The 23,517-nt window shown below is 59.8% G+C and overlaps 2 protein-coding genes across 5 annotated transcripts in view; one reads left to right on the plus strand and one right to left on the minus strand.

Moving 5' to 3' along the window:
• Positions 1–5,715, plus strand: part of SPTBN5 (spectrin beta, non-erythrocytic 5) — a 46,209-nt gene extending 40,494 nt beyond the window's left edge. The window contains 11 exon segments of the mRNA XM_029237119.1: positions 254–419; positions 604–814; positions 985–1,103; positions 1,106–1,173; positions 1,406–1,582; positions 1,752–1,856; positions 2,976–3,062; positions 3,367–3,416; positions 4,425–4,532; positions 4,711–4,842; positions 5,600–5,715. Coding sequence (XP_029092952.1) covers positions 254–419; positions 604–814; positions 985–1,103; positions 1,106–1,173; positions 1,406–1,582; positions 1,752–1,856; positions 2,976–3,062; positions 3,367–3,416; positions 4,425–4,532; positions 4,711–4,842; positions 5,600–5,612 — 1,236 coding nt within the window. The 3' untranslated portion in view covers positions 5,613–5,715.
• Positions 4,890–23,373, minus strand: LOC114904105 (bifunctional peptidase and (3S)-lysyl hydroxylase JMJD7). 4 transcript variants are annotated; one of them, XM_029237559.1, is made up of 25 exons: positions 23,296–23,366; positions 19,067–19,220; positions 18,736–18,989; positions 18,342–18,398; positions 17,759–17,854; positions 17,456–17,532; positions 14,371–14,443; positions 13,938–14,074; positions 13,717–13,848; positions 13,341–13,381; positions 13,116–13,158; positions 12,786–12,840; positions 12,325–12,455; positions 11,980–12,063; positions 11,638–11,675; positions 10,682–10,817; positions 10,007–10,143; positions 9,529–9,751; positions 9,292–9,409; positions 8,828–8,965; positions 8,549–8,653; positions 8,224–8,403; positions 7,700–7,866; positions 6,936–7,122; positions 6,564–6,823 (listed from the first exon to the last, which is right to left on the minus strand). In XM_029237559.1, the coding sequence occupies exons 1-25, from the start codon at positions 23,357–23,359 to the stop codon at positions 6,612–6,614; spliced, it is 3,039 nt and encodes a 1,012-aa protein (XP_029093392.1). In that variant the 5' UTR covers positions 23,360–23,366; the 3' UTR covers positions 6,564–6,611. The 4 variants fall into 4 exon arrangements, 3 of the variants coding, with proteins under 3 accessions (XP_029093393.1, XP_029093392.1, XP_029093391.1); XM_029237560.1 differs by lacking the exons at positions 17,456–17,532; positions 17,759–17,854; positions 18,342–18,398; ... (1 more) ...; positions 19,067–19,220; positions 23,296–23,366 and adding an exon at positions 15,334–16,888 and having other exon boundaries at positions 4,890–6,823; XR_003795853.1 differs by lacking the exons at positions 6,564–6,823; positions 6,936–7,122; positions 7,700–7,866; ... (12 more) ...; positions 13,341–13,381; positions 13,717–13,848 and adding exons at positions 16,687–16,974; positions 17,065–17,224 and having other exon boundaries at positions 13,988–14,074.
• Between the last annotated feature and the right edge of the window lie 144 nt (positions 23,374–23,517).

A 23,517-nucleotide genomic window follows, 5' to 3' on the forward strand; every position in this document is an offset into this window, starting at 1 on the left:
CCACCTCTGCCCGTCTCATGAGTTGGGCACTGAAGACCCTCTCCTCCCAGAATCCCCCAGGGACCTACCCCATCATCAGTAACATCACACATTCACAGAGCAGCTGCCACATCTGGGACATTTCCTGTACCCGGTGGTCATGAACGAGTCACCAAGCCCCATGGACCTCCTTGTTTAAAAGGAAGTGGCCCGGAAGGTTACATCTCCAGGGAGAGAGGACCCTGGCCGGAGCAGGCCCGCCCTCCTCTCTTAGAACCTGGCCATGGCCCATGAGGTCTGCGGCTTTGAGCAGGTAGCAGCCGAGCTCCGGGGCTGGATGCAGGAGAAGGCGGCCCCGGTGGCAAGAGATGCCTGTGGCCGCAGCCCGGCGCCGGTGCAGACCCTGCAGCAACAGCACAGATGCCTGGAGGTAAGGGTCCATGCCCCGTGGGCTGCCCGTCTGACCTCCTCCCCTGGGTAAGGGGACCCCAGAGGTGGGAAGGGAGGCCCTGCATGCCCGGGCTGTGGAGGTGGGCTTCTCAAGAGTGGATGGGTGCTCCCTGAAAAGGAGCAGATGCATCGAGTTGCCAGGGGGTAAGGCCTGATTCTGGCTGCATGGGGGACTGGCAGCGATGGAAAAGGAGGGGGCCCAGGTGCAGATGGAGCCCTGCCAGCTGGGCCAGCTACACCCTGTGGCTCAGGAGGGCCTGGCCAAGCAACTGGCTGAGGTGCAGGAGGCCTGGGCCACCCTGAATGCCAAGGTCCAGGAGTGGGGTCGGCAGCTGGAGGAGGCTGCCCAGGGCCACGCCTTCCTCGGACGCTGTTGGGAACTGCTGTAGGTGGCATCCTGCCCTGGCTGTTGGCTCAGCTCTGCCCTGCAGGGCGGGGGTCACCCCAGCTCTTTGGGGGGCTATAGTCCCCATCTCCCTATGCAGCTCATGCCCTGCCCCCCACCCCAGTCTGCCCTCCTGGCCCTGACAGCAGCTTCCCCTCCCTGCCCTGCAGAGCATGGGCTCAGAAGCAGGGGCTGGTGTCCTCAGAGGAGCTGGCTGGGGATGTGTCTGGGACCGAGCGGCTCCTGGAGCTGCTGGAGCAGCTGGGGCAACAGATCAAGGGGCACTGCCATCAAGAGCCCAGGATGTACAGCAGGAAGGGCAGCAGCCGGTGGACAATGGCCACTTCATGTCCCTGGAGGTACGAGCACAGAGATGGGTCTGGGGCTGAGCTGGGCACACAGCCCAGTTACCCAAGGCCTCGGAACCCTGAGCAGGAGCAGAAGGCCAGGCAGGGGGCGGAGAGAGGGGGGCAGAGACGGGGAGGGTCCAGGCCTCACGGTCTTCCCTCGACACCTCTGCTGGGTGCTCCAGCCCTGCCCCACCCCGTGGCTCTGCCTGAGCATCTCACCCCCAGTGCCCCGTCCCCGCAGATGACAGAGTGCCTGCAGGAGCTGGACGGTCGGCCGCGGGCACTCAGGGAGGCCTGGGCCCTGCACTTGGAGCGCTGTGAGGGGAGCTGGCGTCTGCAGAAGCTGCAGCAGTGGCTGGACCAGGCTGAGGCCTGGCTGGCGTGCTGGGAGGACCTCCTGCTGGACCCCAACTGCAGGGTGAGCCGAGGCCCTGCCCCTTAGCTGGCTGCACCGTCTGGCAGCTACAGCCAAGGGCAGATCCTGCTGCTCCCCTGCACCCTGGGCCCCCGGCCAGGTTGCAGAGGGTGAGGGAATGGCTCTCTGCACCCCCGAGGGCTGGGCCGCACCCTGGCTTGCTTCTCCCCAGCGCTCGGTGTCAGATGTGGAGTTGCTGCTCCACAGACACCAGGACTTAGAAAAGCTGCTGGCTGCCCAGGAGGAGAAGTTTGCTCAACTGCAGAGGAAGGCAGGGGTGAGCGGAGGTTGAAATGAGGGTGCACTGGGAGATAGGGGCCTGGGGGCCCATGGGGGTGGGCGGTCCTGGTCTCAGCCCGAGAGTCAGGCTCTCTCCAGGCGCTGAGCCCACATCTGACCCTTCAGGAAAGCCCTATTCTTTCCCGTGCTGGCTGTCACGTCCTGTTGCCCACATCTCCAGGTAGGCTAGGGCGCCGTGTGCACTGGGATGAGAGGGAAGTCTCCTGAGCTGGAGCAGGAAAAGATGAAGAACAGTGAGGACATGGGGGCTCTCTGGGTGGGAGGCACGTGGGGAGGAGAGGCTGGGGCGTGGAGCCCCCAGAGCCCTGGCCTGGCTCCCCTCCCGAAGGTGGAACAGAAGCCACAGGTGAAGGAGCTGAAAGCTGGGAGAGGTGGCAGCGGGCTGACCTCCCTCCAGCAGAGCCCTTGGGAAGCTGGTGGCCCGGAGCACAGCTGACCGAGACAGCACAGCTGCAGCCACGTGTCCCCGTCGGGCCTCGCATACCCTTTGCCACCACTGTCTCCCTGGAGAGCGCGGCAGGGACCTTCGGGGTAGGGAGCCCACACCCCGAGCCAGCGCTGCAGTACCAGGGACCAGGGGGGTCACCAGGGATGAGGAGGTTGGGGAGGGTTAGATGCCTCGCCCACCTTCCAGAGGGGGCCCCTGGCCTCGAAGCTGGTCACAATGTTTCCTGGGCCCCATCTTGCATTTTCAGGATGCAAAGGGTGCCCCTGCCATGGGGACTTTTGGAGCTTACGTAGGAGGTCCTGCCTGGGAGGAGCCAGGGAAATGCCCGGAAACTGCTTCCGCAGCAGCTGCCCTCCACAGAGCCACTTGAGGGCTCAGAGGGCAGCGGGGCCTGGCAGGCTCGAGTTGTGGTGCCCACCGCGGCAACTGGACAGTCTGGCTCCCCGGGGCCACTTCGCAGCTTCTGTCCTCGCCCAAGTGGGGGTGCGCCCCTCATCTTCCTCTTCCTGGGTTCCCTGGAAGTTTACCCCCTGGCTCCCTCTTCCCCGTGGGCACCTTGGTCCAGTCCAGTCCTTTCCCTGGGAGCCTCTGGAGACACACAGTCAGGCTTTGGCGAGGCTGGTGCAGCCTCACGCCTTCTCTCCACAGCCCGGCGTGAGCCCCAGGGACGGCTGCCCTGGGGCCTCGGGGGGCAGCTGTCCGAGCCTGCTCCAGGACGAGCGGATGGCAGCCAAGGTACTGGGCAGTGGGTGGGCGGGCAGAGGACAAAGAAGGACCCACAGGGAAGAGCAGAGACAGCCGTGGTAAACTCTACCGCTCATTTCTCCTCAGAACGCGGCTTCCACAGCCACCCTTGACCTCGCAGAAGCCCAGCGTGAGAGACCAAGGGATCACCAAGATGGAAAACACACTTTCTCCTTAAGGTGAGCGCCATGTCAGGGGAGAGACACGCTGACTTGACAGGCACAGCCCCCCAAGGGCAGCTGAGGGGGCTGGAGGCAGCTGGGCTCATGACTGGGCCACAGGCTGCCTGCGGTAGAGACCGTTTGCAGCACCATCTGAAGGGCAGGTTGAGAGCTGGCATGGAGCCCCCGAGCAGCGCGGCAGGCAGGCTCCAGGGGAAGCCTGGGGAACGGAGCAGGCGCGAGGGGCATTGATTCCCTGGGCCCCAAGCTGCTGGCACTGGATGCGTCCTTGGAAGTTTCACATCTACTATCTCTGTGCCTGAGAGGTAAGTGGGAGTTTTTTTCTCCATTTAAGGCCCAGAGAGGGTAAGCAACTTGCCAGAGATCACATAGCTAATTAGTAGAAGCGGAGCCAGGCTTGATGCCCTGACAGCCTCCCAGTTCTGTTCACCCACTTTGGAGTCTGACTCCCCTGAGCCCTTCCCTCAAGGATCTTCATGGGCTTCCCCATGCTCTGCTCTGCTAATGAGGCCTTTTCTAACCTTGTAGTCGTCAAACAGTTCTGAACGCACCTTCCTTGGGGTGTCTTACAGACAGTGGCCAAGCCCAGCTCTACTGCTAGGAGGAATACACAGAAAGCACCCCTTAGACCAGAAATCTTTCATCATTGTGGTCTGACAGGCTCCGTGTGGAGAGAGCGTTTAGGGGCCCCACCTGGGAGTCCCTCTGGGTTCCTGGCTCTGTTCCTTACACTGTGTCTGTTCCCCTGGGATCTCCCTGAGGCTGTCCTTCCAGAATCCCAAAGGGACCTTAGTTTCTCCAGGCTAAGCCTCCCTGAGCCCACCGGCATTGTCTTCCAGGAGGCTGGATGCACTGGGGGAACCTGCCCCCAAGCGCTGGGCCTGGGCTGCCTCTCAGCGTGGGTAAGGCTTGGTGTGTGCGGAGCGGCCAGAAGCAGGTGCCTCTTAGGCCGTTTGGGCCGCTATAACAAAGATACCACAGACTGGGTAGGACTTGAACAACAGACACTTACTTCTCACAGTTCTGGAGACTAGGAAGTCACCTCAAGGCCCCTCCTCTTAATACCATCAGCTTGGGGGTAGGATTTCAAGCCATGGCAAGGAGGAAGGAGCAGGCATGGAGTCTGCTGCTGCAGATGGCCAACCCCCGGGCCAGGCTAACCGCTGTTCTTCCTTGGCTCTGCAGCCCCCAGTCTGAGCCCAGAGCTCCGAGCCAGACCCTTGGGCTTCCCAGCTGAGCGCTCTGCTGAGAGGGTGTTCGGCCCAGCCGCTCTGCTCAGGTAGGGCACCTGGGTGTGTGGGCGGGAGTCCAGAGCCCCCATGACTGGCACAGACGCTGCCCTCTTAAGCCCAAGGAAGGTCCTAGGACTCAAACTACACTGCTCAGGTGTGGGGCCGCCCCCACCCTGTCACGGTCTCAGCAGTGGAGTCCAGACCTGAGGCTCCCTTTCCCCCCAGGTTCCCCGGCTGCCCCCACCCTCCTCGCCAAGGGAGACACGACTGCGCCGACAGCCACCCTTGGCCCGTGGGCTCCCGCAGAGGAAACTGCACGAGGCTCCCGCTGGCTGTCTTGCTCAGGCCAGACCCACGGTGAGTGTACCCGGCTTCCCTTTGCACACACCAGGAAGCCTCCCGGGCGCCCACACACTCTCCCCCTCCTTGCTCTCCTGTCCTTCCTCTCCAAGATGCAGCACTGCTTGCAAGGATGCCAGGCCCCTCCTGCACCCTTGCTCCTGTCCCCACCCTCCCAGCTTTTCCCCAGTCCAAGGACTAGGTCCCTGCTCCAGGGGGGAAGGGGAGGAGCCTTACTATCCCAGAGAGCCCGGAAGTCAGGATGTCACCCAGACACACACCCGTAGACCCCAAGACCCACACACAGGTTCACACACAGAACAGACCTACACCCAGTGACACAGTATACAGACTCCACACACAGCCTTGTGCCTGAGGAATCACATCACAGCAGGGGTGGCAGCCAGTCGTGGTGTCTGGTATAATTATCCACTCCTGCAGGACCTACAGCTTCCAATTTATGACTCAGATGATGTGCTGAGTCAACAGGCCTTATCCAGGACATGGGGGCTTCTAAGGTCATCAGAGCAGCCATGTCTTCTGCTCTGTGCCTCCAGCCACATGCCCAGGGAACAGAGGTAGTGAGTTGCATCATGGGAGCCAGTCATCTCCCATGCCCCCCCGCACATCATGGTCCCTCCTGCAGCTGCCTCCCAGTAGCCACACCCCACATCAATGTTAGGAGGAGGTGCAGAGGCCTGGGGCACCAGTGCTTGGAGAAGATTCTGGGGAAGCTAGGCCCTAAATTCACTCCACCTCCCTGTTCTCCCAACAGGTCTGGGCCCTGAAGCGAACCTGCAGGTGGCACCAAACCTCAGGGCTACAAGCGAGGACACCCTCAAGGGGACCAGGAGACCCAGCTATCAGACCCCTGGGACCAACATCTGGAATAGACGGTTAGGAGACAGGCCCCACCAAGGTCCGAGCTTGCTGAAGTCACGCCGTTAGCACTGGTCTGTCTTTGGCGCATCTGATCCCAGGTCTGGCCCACCCCTATCAGTCATGGGACAGGAAGCAGCCCTTTGCCTGAGTCCCTGGGTGAGGAAGACAGGGGTGCTGGCTGTCACTGCCTGCAAGTCACCTGGGCAGGGCCAGGGCTGCAGCAGCAAGACCCACCCCCCCAGGCTAAACTGGCCACCTCTCTGCTTGGAGAGAGTGGGCCGGAGTGGAGTAGACACTGCCATGAGCTCACAGCCTGCTCTTCAGGGGAAGCCCAGGCTGACTTGCCAGCTCTATAAGGTGCCTGGGGAGAGGTTTTGTTTCCTAAACCAGTCCTTGCCCTGGGTAACCAAGAGGTGGGATGACCTGTCCCTTCTTGGAAGCAATGACAGTAATCTCCATAATGCCTCACGTTTGTACGGGCCTCTGTAATACATAAAATGCTCTACTTTCACTCTGTACAGCTACTCAAGGTAGCAAGGAAGGGAAAGGACACTCAGGTCACGGGGTTTTGGGTACGTACACAAATCTGGCCCAGACTGCCCCACTTACCCCCGCTGCCACATCATGGAGACGAGGCCCCAGCCCCTGTTTAAAACCCTCAAACTACCCCAGGGTGTCCGTGGCAGGGGTGCTGGTGGCATCAGTGCCACGTCTGGGTGGTGCTGGGCACCTTCGTGAGCCCCTCAGAGGGCTGGCGACCACAACTGGGCCGTCCAAACTGCCAGAGGCTCTGAACTTGGTGATGATGGTCTCCACCCCAACTCAACCGGAGCAGCAAGGCGGCCAAGAAGGGAGCCTGAAAACGTCAGGGGCCGTGGGGCTGGGGCGTGGCACCCTCCCGCCCATCACTCGGCCCGGCGCTGCTTGCGCCGCCGCACGGCCTCACGCAGGGCCTCCAGCAGCTGCTCCTGGTTGTTGCAGATGTTGTAATGCGTCAGACGGAGCAGCTTGTCCGTGTCCTCCCGGCTGTAAGTCACCTTCAAGTAGTGGTAGGGGGAGTCGGATGAAGACAGGTTCACCTCCCCGGCCTCCTGCGCCTCGGCCGTCCGCCGGACCCCTGTGGAGAGAGTGCAGGCCGGCCATGGGAGGCAACCTCACTGGGGATGGAGGGCGGGTTTGGGGTCACCTGGGTGGAGGATAGAGGAGGGCTCCAGAGGATGGTGGCTCACCTGGGGCTGAGTACTCCCGGAAGGAGGCGTTGGCCAGCGGGAAGTGCAGCACAGCAGGGGCGTCAGGGCGGGCAGGATCCGAGAAGAGGTGGCACTCCCGGGGCTGGCGCTGCTCCTCGGGGCTGGGTGAGATGGACGGGAATGGGATGCCCTGCTCCTGGCAGAACCGATCCAGGATCTGCAGCTGCTGCAGGGTGGGCAGAAGAGGCATCAGCGGGATGGGCCCATGGGCTCCCAGTGTCCTCCACGCTGGACTGACTGAACGTGGAGGTCTGCCAAGACGCGGGACTGAGTGCCCAGATGCCAAGCCAGACGCTAGTGGACCCAACAGGCCAGGCTTGGTCAATGTTCTAAACCTGGCAGCCCTTCTATGGCAGCCCCTTTGGTGTCAACGGAGCCGGGCTGCTAACAACTCCCAGGTTCTGCAACTGGGAGACAAAATCCTTCCCGGAACCAACACAGAAACTCAAAGCAAGGAGTCCCAGGGGTTCAGGACCAAACAGGGTGCAGGTACGTTTAAAATAAAATACATTTTAAAACACTGCCAGCTTCCCATCACGCCAACTTTCTGAGCAGAGTAAGTTCCCCTGGGGGAGAGTTCACAGAATCCACAGCCTTTCATTCACAGCATCGCTATCACGGCCCCTAAGGGAAGCTGTCCCAGAAACCAGACTCCAAAGCGGATCTCTCCAGAGTCAGGAATGTCGGGCCAGCTGAGGCCAGGCCTGGCATTGCTCGCCCCCCCAAGCCTGCCCGATGCCCACCTGAAAGGCTCCATGGAGGTTGTAATCCAGCGACAGGATGAGGTCCACGTCCCGTGTGGGCCGCAGGAGGGGTGGGCAGCTGGTGTTGACAAAGTAGCCAACATCCAACAGGCAAAGGAAGGGTTCTGCAGGTGTCAGCTGGTTGGGGAGGCCATCCAGTTTGGTGGCTGGAAAGGTGGGCGGGGGGGGGGGGGGATCGGGTGGAGAGCAGCTGTCACTGGTGCTAAAGGCACCAGCCCTCCAGCCTAATGCCAGCTCCTTGCTGCTTTAGAAGGAGGCTCTGCCATCCGGCTCCTGCCCTCTCCTGCCACAGCAGCACCTCAACTCCCGAGGCTCCACAGATGGGCCCTGACCCCAACGTAAGGAGAGGAAAAGGCGCTCCCGCTCCAAGCCATGCAGAGAACTGAACTCAAACGAATTGGGGCCAAGGGATTGGACAGTGCAGATGTCTGGACCAGGGACCCAAGGCTCAGGTGGCCATGGGAAGAGTTTGGGGAGCTAGGAGCTGGGGAGAAAAGCAATACCTTTCCAGGCAGAGAAGTGAGGATGCTGGAAATAGTCCTTGTGGAAAGAGAGGCCACGGAGGAAATTGTGGGTGGCCTGGGCAAGTGGACGCCATGTCAGAAGGTCAGTGAAGAACTCAGCTATCCTGCTGGCCACTGTGGGAGGCTCTTCTATATTCAGAAGGGGGACCTGCTCCTTGTCTGCAGTCAAGGACGGGGGAAATGGGGACCCTTTATTCCGGCCTCTGTGGACTCACAAAGGAGGAGAGAGCCACCCCACGCTCCCCAAATACAGCCCCACTGGCTGCCTCTCCCATCCTTCCCGGAGAAGAGCCCGGGCGCCTACCCAGGCTGGCCTGAGCCTGTGCCCAGCGGTCCCAGAACTGGCTGGGCTCGGAGGACCAATACAAGCTGTCCTGGAGGTTGGCTGCGTACACGTTGCTCCAGATGCCTGAGGAGGAGATCCGAGTGGGAGAGAGTCCCCCACCTCACCACACCCTTCCCCACAGCCCATCTGAGACCAGGAAATGTCTCAGTGACGGAGCTGGGACAGTCGAGCCCACCACCGCGCCCAGGCCCCTTCTCCCCACAACCCTAGCTTCTCCCACCTCCCAGACCCGCTCACCTTCCAGGAAGCAGATGCGGGACTCAGGAAGCCGCTTTGTCAGGCGCCCCATGAAGAACTCGGAGCCGAAGAGCTCAGAGGGGATGAAGGCGCCGTACTTGGGAAAGCCGACCTCATAGGGGGAGAACTCACACCACTCTGTGAAGAGCCACACAGCCTCACCATGGGGCCCACGGCCTGAGGCCCCTCGGGCACCAAGGCACCCACCATGGGCCCCGTGTCGGGCAGCCTCGTGATCAGGAGGCTCAGCCTTGTTGCTGGCACCCTGAGCGTGGGACCCACGGCCCTTGCCCCCATCCCAAAGCCTGAGTGACTCGGATAGGATGACAGGCTCTGGAAAGCACGGGACCTGGCCCAGAAAAGGGGGTGTGTTAACACCCACCTTCACACACAGGCCTGGCTACATGTCACCCTGTCACCCCAACAACTGTGAGAGCACAGGTCACGGTTCTGGAGCTACTCACCCCCAAATTCAAAAGTAGTCAGGTTCCGTTCTTTGGTGTTGAGAGCACAGTAGATGGGCAGAGGGTTCTGGCCACGGCTCAGGGCCTCCCGCTGGTCTGAGAGTTTGTGGTCGTGAGGCTGAGAGAAGGTAGGGTGAGAAAGCCAGGGCTTCTTGGGGCCTTTCACAGCCCCTGCGGCCCAGGGCCGCTCCCCATCTCTGGACCTCGCCCTGGCTTTGGCTGCCCCCCTCCCCACACCTCGTCATGCAACAGCGCCTCGTTGATGAGGGCCCACAGGGTGGTGAAGCAGGGTGGGTGGCCCAGGTGTGCACGTTCAGCCAGCTGCTGCCGGTACCGCCACAGCTGGCTGGGGGCCACCACGCCCAGCTTGCTCTTGGTCACCTGCGTCTTCAGTGACTCGATGGGCCCTACCAGGTCCTTCTGAGACCACTCTGGGTCCTCATAGAGGTTGGCCAAAGCCCTGGGAAAAGCCAAAGCCAGGGGGATTGTCACTCAAGGACCCCCATCACATGCCTTGGGCTCACTCTCTCTGCTAGGACAATGGCCCAAAAGACACCCTCCAGGGTCCCCTTGAGCACCTTTCTCCCTGGCACGTGCATTCTCCCACCCCTTCCAGTTTGGTCAGAGAGGCCGGTGGAGTCTGAGAGAGCCTTACCACCACACCCTCCTATCACAACCCAACTAGCCACCCCCAGGCTCCTACGCTCAAGCTCACCAGGTGGAGCCCGAGGCCCCTGTGATGTAGGAGATGCAATCCAAGAGGCCCAGCTCCTTTAGGCCAGCCAGCTGCCCATACAGGGAAGTCATGGCCCGGATCCCACCACCAGTGGCCGCAACAGCTACCACTGGGATCTGGAAGAGAGAACAGCCAGGCTTGGAGAGGCCTTAGGGAAGGGGAAGGCCAAGCCACAGGTAGAAGAGGTAGCAAGCCACAGTGCCCACTCAGCTCACCCACAGCTAAGGCTAGTCAAGATCTGATCAGGGCTCTTGGGACCAGTTCTAGTCAGGTCTGCTAAGGAAGGTCTAGTCGGAAGTAGCCTTCCAAGGGTCAGGCTTGTCTGGTTTTTAAGAACTCCAAGAGAAATGGACAAGTTCCAAGCCTCATCTCCTCACCTCTAGCCCCTAAGGAGTCTGGGGATTGCTTTCTTGAAGCCCCAGGGCCACCCCTCTCCCTCTTTCTAGAGAGGTGGAATCCCTAGGAGATGCCCCAGGCCTCATGCACCGCTCTGCATCTGATGTGATCAAGCTCCTGACAACAGCAAGGGAGAGGGAAGCAGAGCAGGGTCCAAGGCTGGCTCAGCACCAGTTCTAGTCTGGTTAGGGCACAACCAGTCCCAGCATCCAGCACTGAACCCGAGGACGCCCACCCAATCCAGCCCAGTCCCCAGACCTCATCCTCCTGCAGGTCTCCATCCAGCTGCAGGGCCTGCTTCAGGGCCTTGGCCACCACCTGCTTCCTCCTGCTCAGGAAGGCCCGCTCCTCGGCACAGGGCCCGCAGTCCAGCCGCACCGCCAGCTCTCTCGGTCTGGGTGGGAAAGAAGGGACCATGAGGCAGCTCCCGGCCTCATCGGAGAAAGAGAAGCGGGCCGGCCTGCCTGCCCCGGGAAGCCAGCCGCCACCCTTCTCTCCTCTCCTCTCCTCTCCCCAACCCTCGCCCCAGCTCCTGTGTCCTCATTGACGTGTGATGTGTGGACGTGAGGGGGAGAAGGTGAACCCAGACCCTGGCGGGGACACCCTTGGGGAAGCAGCACAGCGGATTCACAGGACCAGGAAAGCGGTGACTGAAGAGGCTCCAGGGGGGGACCCAACGCCATCGATCCACTTCCTCCTCTCAGCCTCCCTCCCTCCCTCACCCAAAAATGACTCTAAAGGGGACAGGAATGGTGCTCCCGCCTCTTCATGGTGGGGAGCTAGTCCCCCAGGCATGTGCAGGGCCAGTGTAGGCGGCTCCTCCCATCTCCTGAGGGGTAACTGAGGCCCTGAAGGGGCGCGACTGCACTCCTCTTGGTTTCCTTGCCCCCTCTGTGCCTCTAACCACTGTTCCACCTTCCATCTGCTTTTCCAACCAAACATTTATCAAGGGCCTCCCAAGTGCCAGGCACTGGGCTAGACACACACCCCTCTGACTGAACCAGGAATGCATGTAAAAAGTTAACAGGAAGAGCCTTCATCTGCCAAGGCTCCAGCACCTCAGGCCCCACCCTGGGAGCAAACCCCTGAGCATCTCAGAGAGGATTCACGGTGGCCGAGCCTGCTAGGGGCCGCCCCGTGCCTGCTCATTCCTCCAGGCTGAGTGCCCGCTGCTGTCCCCCGTGACCTTTCCCAGTGCCCAGCCGGTCTCTCACCCTTCTTCTTTTTTCAGCTCCACCTTCATCAGGGGCTCCTGAAAACCATGAAGCCTCCAGTCACAAAGATGGGACACCCCGTTTCCTTCAACCCAGCCTAAGCCACGTCCCATGACAGACCCATGCTCCCTTAGGCCCCAGCCATCTCCACAGGGGCCAGGCCTGAGGCCTGAAGACAGGGATGCTCAGAGGACCCCTCTCCCCAGAGCCTGGCCTGGCATTTGTCCACGGCCTGGCCCAAGGACAGAAGCCGCTAGAGAAGCAGGCCAGCCCTTCAAGGCCTGGGGCCTGGGCCCACCCCACCCGTGCACATCTGGCTTTCTTCCTCTGGGTGACCAGTGCCTGGGATATAGGGAAGACACGTCTCACCACCTGGTCAGAGGGCAGTGCCCTCAGAGGCACCTTCAGCTGCTCTTGGGGCTCATCCTGCAGGAAGGATGAAGAGGACCTAAGAATCTCCACCCTTCCATTCCAGCAAAGCCTCACCAATTGCCCCGGGAGTGACAGAGAGTAGCCGGAAGGGGGACAGGAGGCTGAGGTCAACCCCACACTTCCCAGGATGCCTGACACTGCCAGGGAGTGATGGGGAGGGGGCTTGGGGTGAGCAGAGGAACAGGCTGGCAGGAGGTGCCAAGGGAAGCAGGGTGGAGAGCTCTGCGGGCCTCAGCACCCGGGACGTCCCACTACCTGCGGGTGAACACTCAGCTCCGGCTCCCAGCAGGCCGGCCAACGGAAGCCAAAGGAGCCGGCGCCCACGGAGGCCTCCTGCGGACCCTCACAGGACCCGGGAACCGCGAGCTGAACTCTGCCCTCCGACCCTGGAAAGAGGAACCAGGGCAGAGAGGCTGGGAATGGGATCTCAGCCCACAGAGGCCCCTGTCTTGCCTAAGGGGCCTGGGGGACAGGGCACCCCCCCCCCCCCCCCCCACTGAGATGGAGGTCTGGCTCAGACCTAGGCTGGGAGATGGGGTCCCACCACAGCCCCTCTGAGGACTAAAGGGAAAAGCCCCGGCATGGATTCGTCCCCTTACTCCTACTCCTGGCTGAGAGCTGGGGGCAGCTAGTGCAAGGTTCCCTCCAGGGTCCCCTTAGAAAGGGGAAGACAAGGGCTGAGAGACGGCAGCTATCCCAGTGGTTCGGGGACTCACCCTGCTGGCCCCCGGCCTTCTCCAGTTGAACACACAAGCAGGAGAGTTCCCGGGCCTAGGTCATTAAGAGAGCCCCTCAGACTCGAGCCCCTCCCCTGCTGGAGATGCCACCCTCCCGACACCCTGGTTCTTGCTCCTCAGCACCTTTTTACCTTGGCCCTGAGTCACCAAACATTTGCTTGGGATTGTAGCCTCTGGAACTAAAATCCCAGCCGCTCCCGCCCCCACCCCCCCGCCAGCAACAGCGCTACCCGACCCCCGTGGTGGGCCAAGCTTCAGGCCCAGGGAGAAGGGTGAGCACAGGGCACGAGGGAGGGGTTCCAGACTCACCACCAGGATGCCATTACTGACGAGGCGCTCAGCACAGTCGGTCCTGGAAAGAGCCCCCAGTGACCCTTACCGAGAATCCAGGTTCCCATCCCCCAAGGAGGTCTGGGCTTTCCTCCTCCACCCCTGATGCCTCCCAGGGAAGGGTGTCAGCTCTGGGTGCGCTGGGCTCTCTCCTTCCCAGAAGGAATCACTCCCACCCGGGAACTGCCCCATGGCCCGACTTACAGATTCTGCAGCCGAAATTCAACTTCCAGCTGCTCCTTACCCTGTAGAGAGAAAGAAGCAAGTTAGAAACGGTGAGGAGTACGTGTGTGTAAGTCCCAACCCAGACACCTGGGCAGCTGCGGTCCCAGTGGTGAGGAGAGACACTGCCCACCTTCCCTGGACTGCTCCAAGAAAGCTGCCCTTGGCTTAGGGGACAAGACAGAGGGTCGGGGACAGGACCGCTCTTTGGTGGACAGTAGCTCCTCGCTGACAGAGGCCTCTGGGATGCCAGGGAAGCCTGGACCACTCACTGGAGAAGAAAGCCATGTACCTGGCCACCCTCCAAAGCATCCCCTCCCCACAGCTGAAGCCCTCCGCTGCCTGCACACAGCCTTGCCTGAGGGTTCAGTGAGAAGCTCTCACGCCGGGACTCCCCAGCCCGCAAAGTCCCCACGTCAAACAGCACCGACAACAGAGGGTCATCCTTGGTCAGAAGGTCCTGGTCAAAGACTTTGAACTGCACGATGTTCTGAAAGGGGAACAGAGTAAGGGGGCTGCAGGAAGAAGGGGTGGGACAGGGGTGGGTCAGGGAGCAGGGCCAGGCTGATGCCTGCCCACCTTGAGCTGGGTGTGGATTCGGAAGTGAAAGCTCTGATTCCAGATGGGGTTTCTGCTGTTCTTGACCACGCGCGTCTGGAGCTGGTGGCTGGAGGCCGAGGGCAGCCACAGAGTCACGTAGCAGTCAGAGGGGGTCACTGTGGGAAGGAAGAAGGAGCGCCCGGTGCTGGCCAAGAGCCCTTCGCAGCCCAGCTGCCCAGAGCCCACGTCCTTCCATCATAGGCAGCCCCAGGAGACCTAGAGACCCAGGGAATGGGGTTGGGTCGGGAGACAGGAGGTGCAGGCCTGACCTCGATGTTCCATCCACTACCTCCTCTCAGCACCCTCTCTGGGACCCGCCGCACGCCCAGCCCTACTTGCATCTCTTCCCACTGTCCTGCCCCACTCTGAAGCCAGCTGCAGAACCACTGCCCTCTCTGGGCCCAGCACTCACCTAGGTCCTTGGAGGGCAGGCCACGGGCCTGCAAGACATGAATGGTGAGCAAGCAGGTCCCAGGCACCTTTGCCTGCAGAGAAGAGAGAGAGAAGCAGGCTTACTACAGGCTGATGGGCCCAAAGGGGACGCTGGGGTGACACCTTGAGGCCTAGTCCTGAACCAAAAGGACCAGCCCTGCCCAGCCACAGGCCTGTCCTCCACCCACCAGAGTCCTGAGCCAGAAGGCGGCCGTGGTATCTCCTGATGACGCCTGCCTACACTTACACAACATGCTGCACCGGTTCTGGTCCAAGGGCTTCATGTAGATTAACTCGACTTAATCATACAACCACCCTATGCATGAGGACTACTTATTATGACCAACCCCACAAGGAAACAGAGGCACAGAAAGGCTAAGTAGTTGCTCGCCCAAGACCCAGGGCCAGGATTGGAGCAGGCTAGCTCGACTTGTGCTCTCCACTCCCACACCTACCTGCTTCCAGTTCCTGGTACAGTATGTCCTTACTCTTTCCACCCCACAACCCTGGCTCCCCTTTACTAAGCAGCCTTGAGGCTGGTCTTGGGTGGCAGAGAGGACCCCTGGGCAGCAAAGGGGGTGTGGATAGAAGGGCCCTGATGGAACGGAGTCCAGGGGCAAAGCTGGAAAAGCTCATCCATCACGCCCTAAGCAACTGAGCCAGAAAGAACACAGCAGCGGCCATTTCCTCTGGGGCCCCAGGACGGCAGCTGTGAGCCTGAGTTCTCAGGGCCCAAATCCATGGTGCCAGGGAGCTCTGCCTAGAGCCCATTTCTAGGGCAGGAAAAACACAGAATGATCCTCCTTCCCAAGACCCTGCCTCTTCCCTGGCTTTTGCTCCCCGGCCCTGTCCAAGGCCAGCAAACACCTGGAGAAGCCCATAGCTCCCTCAAGAAACAGCATTAACCAGACCCCGCAGGGACCAGTGCCCTAGCAGGTCTTACCAGAGCCATGAGGCAGAGAGTCCTCGGGAGGAAGGAATGGCGGGCAGCACCTGCAGGACTGAGGACTGTCAGCTTTCTCACCGAGAGCCAGGGATGTCCCAGCAGGCCTCGAGCTCCTCCCTGGTTCCTGCCCACTGCTTCAGCTCCACCCAAACCCCACACCCACTCCTGGACCAGCCGCCCATCCAGGAGATGAGACACCTTAAGCCCACACAGAGCCACTGACACCCTCGTGATGAGGGCTCAGCACCCCCACAGACCCATCCTCTCCAGCCACCGCCCACTGGGCCCCACAGCCCTGCTCTCCCTGCCTGGACCTCGAGGAGGGGCCCCCAGGAGAGCTTGCCGTCAGCGGCTGAGCAAGAGGCCGCGGGGGTCTGGCTGGGGTTGCGGCTGAAGGGGCTGCGGAGGTCTGGAAGGCAGGGAGCGGGCCCCAGAGCGGCAGCAAACCCGCGAGCCGCGTCCCCAGCCCCAGGGCCTTCCACAGCCTCCTGGTGCCAACATGACAGAACCGCCCGGTCTTCACTGAAGTGCTTGGCCAACCTGAGGGGAGGGCCCCGGGCCCCAGCGTGAGCCAGCAGGGCTGTGGCTTGTTCTGTGAAACAGCCCTTCAAAGCCACGTGCCGGGCTGCCTCCACCTTGGAGCTGGGTGCTGGGTGGCAGCCGGGGAAGGGGGCTCTTCCGTCCCCAGGGCCAGGTTGGGGCAAGGGGGCGGGGTGGGGACAGCGAGTGCAGAGACCCACGAGGGACAGGGGTTTCTGTCCCCTCCTATCTGTGCCTGCTGTGAGGGAAACAAGGGCAACCCTTAGGGAACAAGACCCCACCAGCTGCCGTGGAGCTGAAGGTGGAGAGCAAACAAGGCCAGAGCGAAGCTAGCGGGAACTTTACAAGCCCTCTGTCAACGAGCTCCGTGCCACAGAGTGACAACAAGGCTGAGGTCGGCCTGCTTGCCCCAGAGAGGCTGTGACAGCGGCTGGGGACAGAGAGGTCTCGGCTGCAGAGATCTCCTCAGGCCCCGGCCTGGACCCAGCCCTCACCCCCAAGCAGGGTCACCCTGAAATGTTCACCTGAACCTTCCAGCCCTCACCAGACCACAGAAAGCAACCATGAGGGAGCCTTAGCACATACGTGAATCATAGCCGCCTTTTATTGAACGCTTTCTCTGCGCCAGACCGGTGCCATCCTTACAGATACCATCCCCAACACGCCATGAGGTAGGGACGATCGTTATCTCTGTTTTACAGACAGCACACTGAGGCTGTGAGGCAGTAACTCGCCCAAGGTCACAGCGCTGGTGAGAGGCGGTGCCGCACCTGAACCCCACTCCTCTTCCAGAACAGGCTGCTGCCTCACCTGTGCGCCAGCTTCCTGGGAGACCACACCCAGACCTGCCTGGCGCCTCCTGGTCCTCCCGATCCTCTGAAGCTGACCCTAAGCCCAGCTGGGCCAGCAGCCAGCACCTCTGACTCCAGATTGCCTCTCGAGGTGACTGGCTCAGGAGGGGCACGGCCTTTTCCGTAAGTCGTCCTTGGCGATGTTCACCAGGGCTCGGTCAGTTGAGGCCTGAGGCCTTAGTGAGGGAGTCGAGCAGCTGGAAGTAACTGTACTTGAGGTCATACTCCATGTCGTACCAGAAATTCACTGTGGAGAGAATGGAGACCGGAGCACGAGGGTCCCCCTTCTAATCTAAGCTTCCCCACACACCCCCTGGTGAGCTGGGCAGCCCCTCACCGGCCATGCAGCCATGGGACTGCTGGACGTGGTGGAACCACAGGGCGGGCAGATAGAGCATCTCGCCAGTCTGCACGGTGCAGTGAAGGGCCTGGGCCTGACTGTAACTGGGGTACTCGGCCAGATCTGGAGCCAAGGGGTCCAGTGGGATCCAAGGCACCTGGGAACACAGCAGATTCCAGGGAGTAGGCCCAAAGCCCCCAGGCCCTCCAGCTCTGTCCCTGGAGGTAAACACCATGGGCCCTGCCCTGCTTGGCACTGGGAGGCCCAGACGTAGGGATTCTTCAGAGCAAAGCACCACCTCCCCATCTCTTTTGTGCCTGTTCCTCAGAGCCCAGGTTCCTTGCCTCCTTGCCTCCCCGCTCCCGGGGCCCAGGAACAAAGCAGACACCTTCTCCATGGCCTCTTCATCCACCACCTTGAATGAGCCCTCTTCGGTTAGCTGGTAGGTTGCCGGTGGATACAGCTCTGAAGCCAGAGGGAGAAAGTTATGGGCACCCTCAAAGGGCCTGGAGCTTGCCCAGCGCTCCCACTTGTTCCCTGGGTGCAGGGGCAAGAGGGCCAGGAGTCCTAGTGCAGTGGAGACGCTGTGTCCACACCTCAGGCCTGGGGTCCAGCCCGCCCAGGGCTACCCACTGCCCTCCCTCTACTTTGGGCCACCTGCTCCCCGGCCCCTCCAGGCTGCATCCCCTACCATAGGGGATGAAGGGCCGGTCGCTGGGCGGATGCAGCAGGAAGTGTTTCTCTCCCGAGACCACACAGTAGAGGTTCTCATAGTGGTCCTTATGCACTGCCGACACAGAGGGCCCAGGGGGCAGGGTTAGGAGGGGGCAGACACTCGCACTTGGGGCCCTGCACCCCAAGACAGCTTACAGTGTGACAGAAGAGCACGCAAAGTCAGAGGAGGCTCAGGGGGATGCCAAGGAGAGGAGTCTGGCAGGCATTCAGGCACCTCAGATCTCTGCCTGCCAGGGACTTGACACTCACCAGGAGGGGAATTCACACAAACAGGGTTCTTCTGAGTCTACCCCTGACTTAGCTGGCCTTCAGTGCTTTCTAGGGACCTACAAGAAACAGTGGCCCCCGCGTCCAATGCCGCGGGCACCTTCGCCCACCCAAGCTGCTGGGGAAGGCCCTCTGTAATGCCTGAGCCCCAGAATCCCAGGAGAAATCTTAGAGATCAATCAGTCCGACTTCCCTGCAGGCCAGCCGTCCACTCTCCGCCTCGCCTTCCCTCCCCACAACCTCCTCCCCACCTTTGTATTCCCGACACCTACATGATGTCACTGCAGCTGCCTCCCCCAGCCAGAAGTTCACAGCATCAGGCATCTTTCCTGTGGGTCAGAGGAAAGAGGGCGAGTTAGGAGAGGCCAGGCTGGGAACTACCACCACACAGTGACGCTGGGCCAGGACCTGGGCGGGGAGCAGAGGGGCCCCAGGAAAACGGCAGGGAGAAGGGGCAGAGGTGGATGAGCATGGCGAGAGGCCTCTGTCCCCTGGAGAAGGAAGGGCAGCCATCTTCAGGAGTTCATCAAAATGAAGTCAAGGCTGAGGGAGCTGACCCCGTGGGGCCAGGAGTGTGGGTCGTCATCAGCAAGGGGAGAGGAGCGGCAAGCGGGGCTGGCTCCCACCTTCCCACTTCTTCCCTGCCCGGGCCCCACCTCCACTCACCCAGCGCCTCAGAGGCCCAGGGCACGTGGGGCTCCAGATCAGGCAACAGCTGGGGCAGCTCGGTGAGGAGGTTGGAGCACTGCTTCTGCACGTAGAGGACCCCGGGGTGTTGTGCTCGGCCCTCCAGCACGTCCAGCACACAGCTCAGGGGCAGGCGGCGCTCGGCAGGCATCACAAACCGGTCCCCTCGCACGGCATCCGCGTAACCATCTGGGGTCACCGCCACACTCACCTCCACGGAGCCCGCTGTGGCTCTAGAGGAATGGACATTCAGTCCAAGCCCAGATGCCCCAAGGCACCGCCCACACTCTGCACCCAGGGCAGCCCCCACCTGAGGTAGGGGAGGGACCACTTCTGGAGGGCTGGCCAGTGCTGCAGGGCATTTCGGATGATGCAGGGCCTGTTGGGGCAGACCCAGTCACGGTAGAAGTGGAGTGGACCCGGGGGCTTGTCCAGGTAGGGCACAGCAGGAGGCACGCTGAGCTCTGAGAGAAAGAGGCGGGGGAAGGGGGTTGAGGCCAACAGTACCCAGTTGCTGCCCCACAGCCTGCATAAGAGATGCCCTCTCTGGGCAGTTCACTGTGTCACCAGGCAATGCCTATAGGTGACCAAGGGACCCTGGACAACCAGGAGTAGAAGAATGAGGAGAGAAATTAAAAGGAGAAAGTGTGAAACACGCATAAGCACACCAGGATGGGCCCTAAGGGTCCACAGGGCCACGGGCTGCTGCTCAGCACACAACCCCAACCCTCCAGGGGGCCACACCCGGCCCTGCACGGGGAACCCCTGGCTTTCCTACTCTGGAGTGGCCAGCCTCCTGGCAGCCATTAGGAAAGGCAGCCATGAAGGCAGTGTCGGGAGCTCCAGAATGAGTAGAGCTGAGACCCCAAGGCCAACGCTTGTAATGGGTGGGCGAAGGTTCTGAAGAGCACCTAAAATGTCCTGAGGACTTGGCTGGGCCATCGGGGAGGTGTTAAGGGATGATTCGAGCATCATCTCAAGAAGCTTACAACCTAACTGGAGAGACAGGCTGCCACACAAAACCATCGGAAGAAAAGTAAGGGCTGAACTGTCTTCTGGTCTTACCGAACAGCATCACCATCCTCAGACACCCAGGGCTGCCATGTGTATTTGGGCAGATCGTGTGGTGCGCCACCTGTGCAGAGGTCAATAGTGGCCCTGTGTCACCCTTAACAGAAATCTCTTCTCATTTACTTATTTATTCATTTATATTTGGCTGTGTTGGGTCTTCGTTGCTACGCTCGGGCTTTCTCTAGTTGCAGTGAGTGGGAACTACTCTTTGTTGCGGTGCGCAGGCTTCTCATCCCGGTGGCTTCTCTTGTTGCAGGACACGGGCTCTAGGCGCGCGGGCTCAGTAGCTGTGGCTTGCGGGCGCTAGAGTGCAGGCTCAGTAGTTGTGGTGCACGGGCTTAGCTGCTCTGAGGCATGTGGGATCTTCCTGGACCAGGGCTCGAACCCGTGTCCCCTGCATTGGCAGGCGGATTCTTAACCACTGCACCACCAGGGAAGCCCCCAAAATCTCTTCTTTTCGGCTCTTTCTTCTCATTCCTGGTATCCTACTGATTACCTCTAAGTCCTGTTGATTCTACCACCTATGTCTCTCAAGCCACACACACCCCTTTCCTCTGCTGGTAACCACATTCAAAGTTAGCTCATTTGGGTCCTCAAATGTCACTTTGATGAGGCTTCCCTCTCTGGCCACCCTTTTTAAAATTGTAACCTGCCCCCAACAATCTTTATACCCCTTCCCTTCTTATTTTTATCATTTCTCACTATCTAACACTATATATTTTACTTATTCCATTTGTTTATCGATCTCTCTTGCTAGAATGTATGCTCCATGAGGGCAGGGATGCTTCTTATTCACTGATGTACCGCCCCCCCCAGGACCTAGCACACAGTAGGTGCTCAGTAAATATCTGCTTAATGGTTGAATATAAGTCTCCAAAATCTCCTGGCTGGATGATTGCTGCAGTGAACTAACTGGTTTCCTTGGCTTAATTCCACTCCTTCTCAAAGCATCCCCCACCCTGGCCCAGCCATCTTCCTAAAATACAATCTCATCTTGTCACACCTCTAGTAAAAAGTCCTTTGACGGCTTACCACTGCTCTTTACAAAATACAGTCAGCCTTGGCACACACATTCAAGACACTCCGTGATGAGGCCCAACCTACTTTTCCAGTCTGGTTTCCTCCTGTCTGGTGCCTGCCCGTCAGCACACACTCTACTCAGGTGGTGCCAAACGTCGTTCCTGCTGCTCACTCACACTGGAATGCCTTCCTCCTGGCTTTTATACAGGGCATCGGCTTTGCTGTGTTATTTTCATCCTTGCGGTCTAGCCTGAATGTCTTGGTCCCCAGTGGGTGGTTACTACATCCTATCCCAACAGCCACTGCACTCACTTCCACCTCCGAGGTCACGCTCTCTCTCATGACCGCGTCTCCACGCCGGTCATCTGGGCCTTGCCATCAGCTGGAAAGTGAAATGTCTTTAGATCAAAAATTGAAACTGAGTGGGAAGACCCTGGTGGACCCCGGAAAACTGAAAAGGAAGTATGCTTCCTTCACTGGCTCAAGAGGCAAGATGGAACGTGCCAGGTAGATAAGGGAGCGAGGGCGAGGAACCTGCCAAAGGGCCTTCCCAGTCATGCCAGCCCATCTAAGCAGTCGACCGGTGGGGCTCAATAAATCTCCCCGTTATTCTTATTAGGAGTCTTAAAATAAGTGGACACTGCCTTTTTTTTTTTTTTTTTTTTTAACCCTTTGTACTTTCTGTAATTATTTCAGTTTTACTTTTTCACCGTTTAATAGATTTCCTTTAGAGAATGGCCACTATTCCCTCCTGGGGCTTCCGAGTGAGAATTTCAAAAAGGATGCAAACAATTCCTCTGGTCCAACAATTCTTCTGCTAGGAATTTAACCAACAAAAACACACATGTGCACAAAGGCTCTGCTCCAGGCACACCAGCCTCCTCACTGATCCCTGAACACACCCGGCACACTGCCACCATAGGGCATCTGACCCACGTGCCCTCTCCTGGAAAGCTCTTGTCTCTCAGAGGTCTGCTCGGCTCCCCTGCTCCCCTCCTTCTTCAAGCCAGTGCTCAGATGTCGCCTTAACGAAGAGGCCTACCCTGACCTTCTCATTTCAACTTGTAACCTGCCCTCCACCCCACATCCCGAGCCTCCTCATTCTGCTTTACTTTTTTACCCCAAAGCACTTATCTTCTAACCCAATTTTTTCTACTATGTAATTTACTCATTTAATGTGCCTATGGTTAATTGTCTCCTCACTTAGAATGTAAGCTCTACAAGGACAGAGATTTGTTTTGTTCGCTGATGTATCCTAAACATACCGAATGGAGCCTGGCACACTGAAGAGCTTACTAAGTATTGGTTAAACATTCGTTTAAAATATTGGTTGCAGTATTGAAAACAATAGACTGGAAATGGCCTAAATGCCTACCAATAGTGGGCTGATTAAATAAATTACAGCATTAGTACACAGCAGAGGTGGAAAAGACTGAAAAAGACTGAAGTAGAGTGATATGGAACGATTTTCATGATACACAGTACAGAAGAGTGCGCTTAACAAGCTACCATTTGTATAAAAAGGGAGATAGAACAGTGATAGGTTCCCGCCACCAGGGAAGCCGCGAGTCTGCTGTTTTTTAAACCATGTGCCCATGTCACTATTCAGTGATAAGATACTGCTTAAAAATAGAAAGAAAAAAATAGAATAAGAGAGAAAAATAAAAACCAAGCAGGGGGGCTTCTCTGGTGGCGTAGTGGTTGAGAGTCTGCCTGCCGATGCAGGGGACGCGGGTTCGCGCCCCGGTCCGGGAGGATCCCACATGCCGCAGAGCGGCTGGGCCCGCGAGCCATGGCCGCTGAACCTGCGCTTCCGGAGCCCGTGCTCCTCAACGGGCGAGGCCACAACAGTGAGAGGCCCGCGTAGAGCAAAAAAAAAAAAAACAAAAACAAACAAGCAGGGAAAGAGCCAGGGATCTCCAGTACAGCTGCCTCCAGTTCTCCCAAAGCTCTGCAGTGCTCGCAGCTTGGAGGAGTCTTTTCCTGAAGGAAGCGATCCAGCAGGGGTTCAGAGAGGGAGAAACCTTAAAGATTTCACAACAGAGAAGGATGGGAAGGGCAACAACAGAATGCCCCGAGTATTCGGTGCCGGCTGACGGTGGGAAACACAGAACGCCACCAGAGTAAAGACTGGGCCGGGTCTTGGGAATAATGTGAAGAGTCACCCCAAGAAGCCACGAAAGTGCGGGAACACGGAAGGAGGGGAGCTGAGGGCCCACCCAGGGGGCTGGGGAACGGGGCTGCGACACGCGCCATCAGAGAGGGGCCGGCCACCAGTCACGTGCACGAGGTTCCGCACCCCTTGAGGAAAAGAAACACGGTGCACTCTGGTGCCAGTAGCCCAGGAAGAACCAGGGCGCACCCGGATCCGCGACCCGGTTCTCGGCAAGCCCAGGGCCCCTCCCGCATCTTGTAGCTGCTCTGCGGTCGACGAGCCACCCCACTCACCCCTTGCCGCAGCCGGGAACTCCCGTAACTCCCTTCGCACAGCGTCCAAAGCCGCGTCCGCCATGATGACGCCGCCACCGCCCCTCCCTCCCTCTCTCCTTAAGGCCTCGCCCCGGGCCCGAGGCCCCGCCCTCCCCTGCGGCCTCAAGCCCGGGATCCCAGCCCTCCCCCACGCCTCGTCCTCCCCCACACTGCCGCCGAAGTCCGCAGCTTCCAACTGCC

This window comes from Monodon monoceros, unplaced genomic scaffold (assembly GCF_005190385.1).
Source record: "Monodon monoceros isolate NGI ecotype Baffin Bay Population unplaced genomic scaffold, NGI_Narwhal_1 Super_Scaffold_21, whole genome shotgun sequence".
Classification (NCBI taxonomy): domain Eukaryota; kingdom Metazoa; phylum Chordata; class Mammalia; order Artiodactyla; family Monodontidae; genus Monodon; species Monodon monoceros.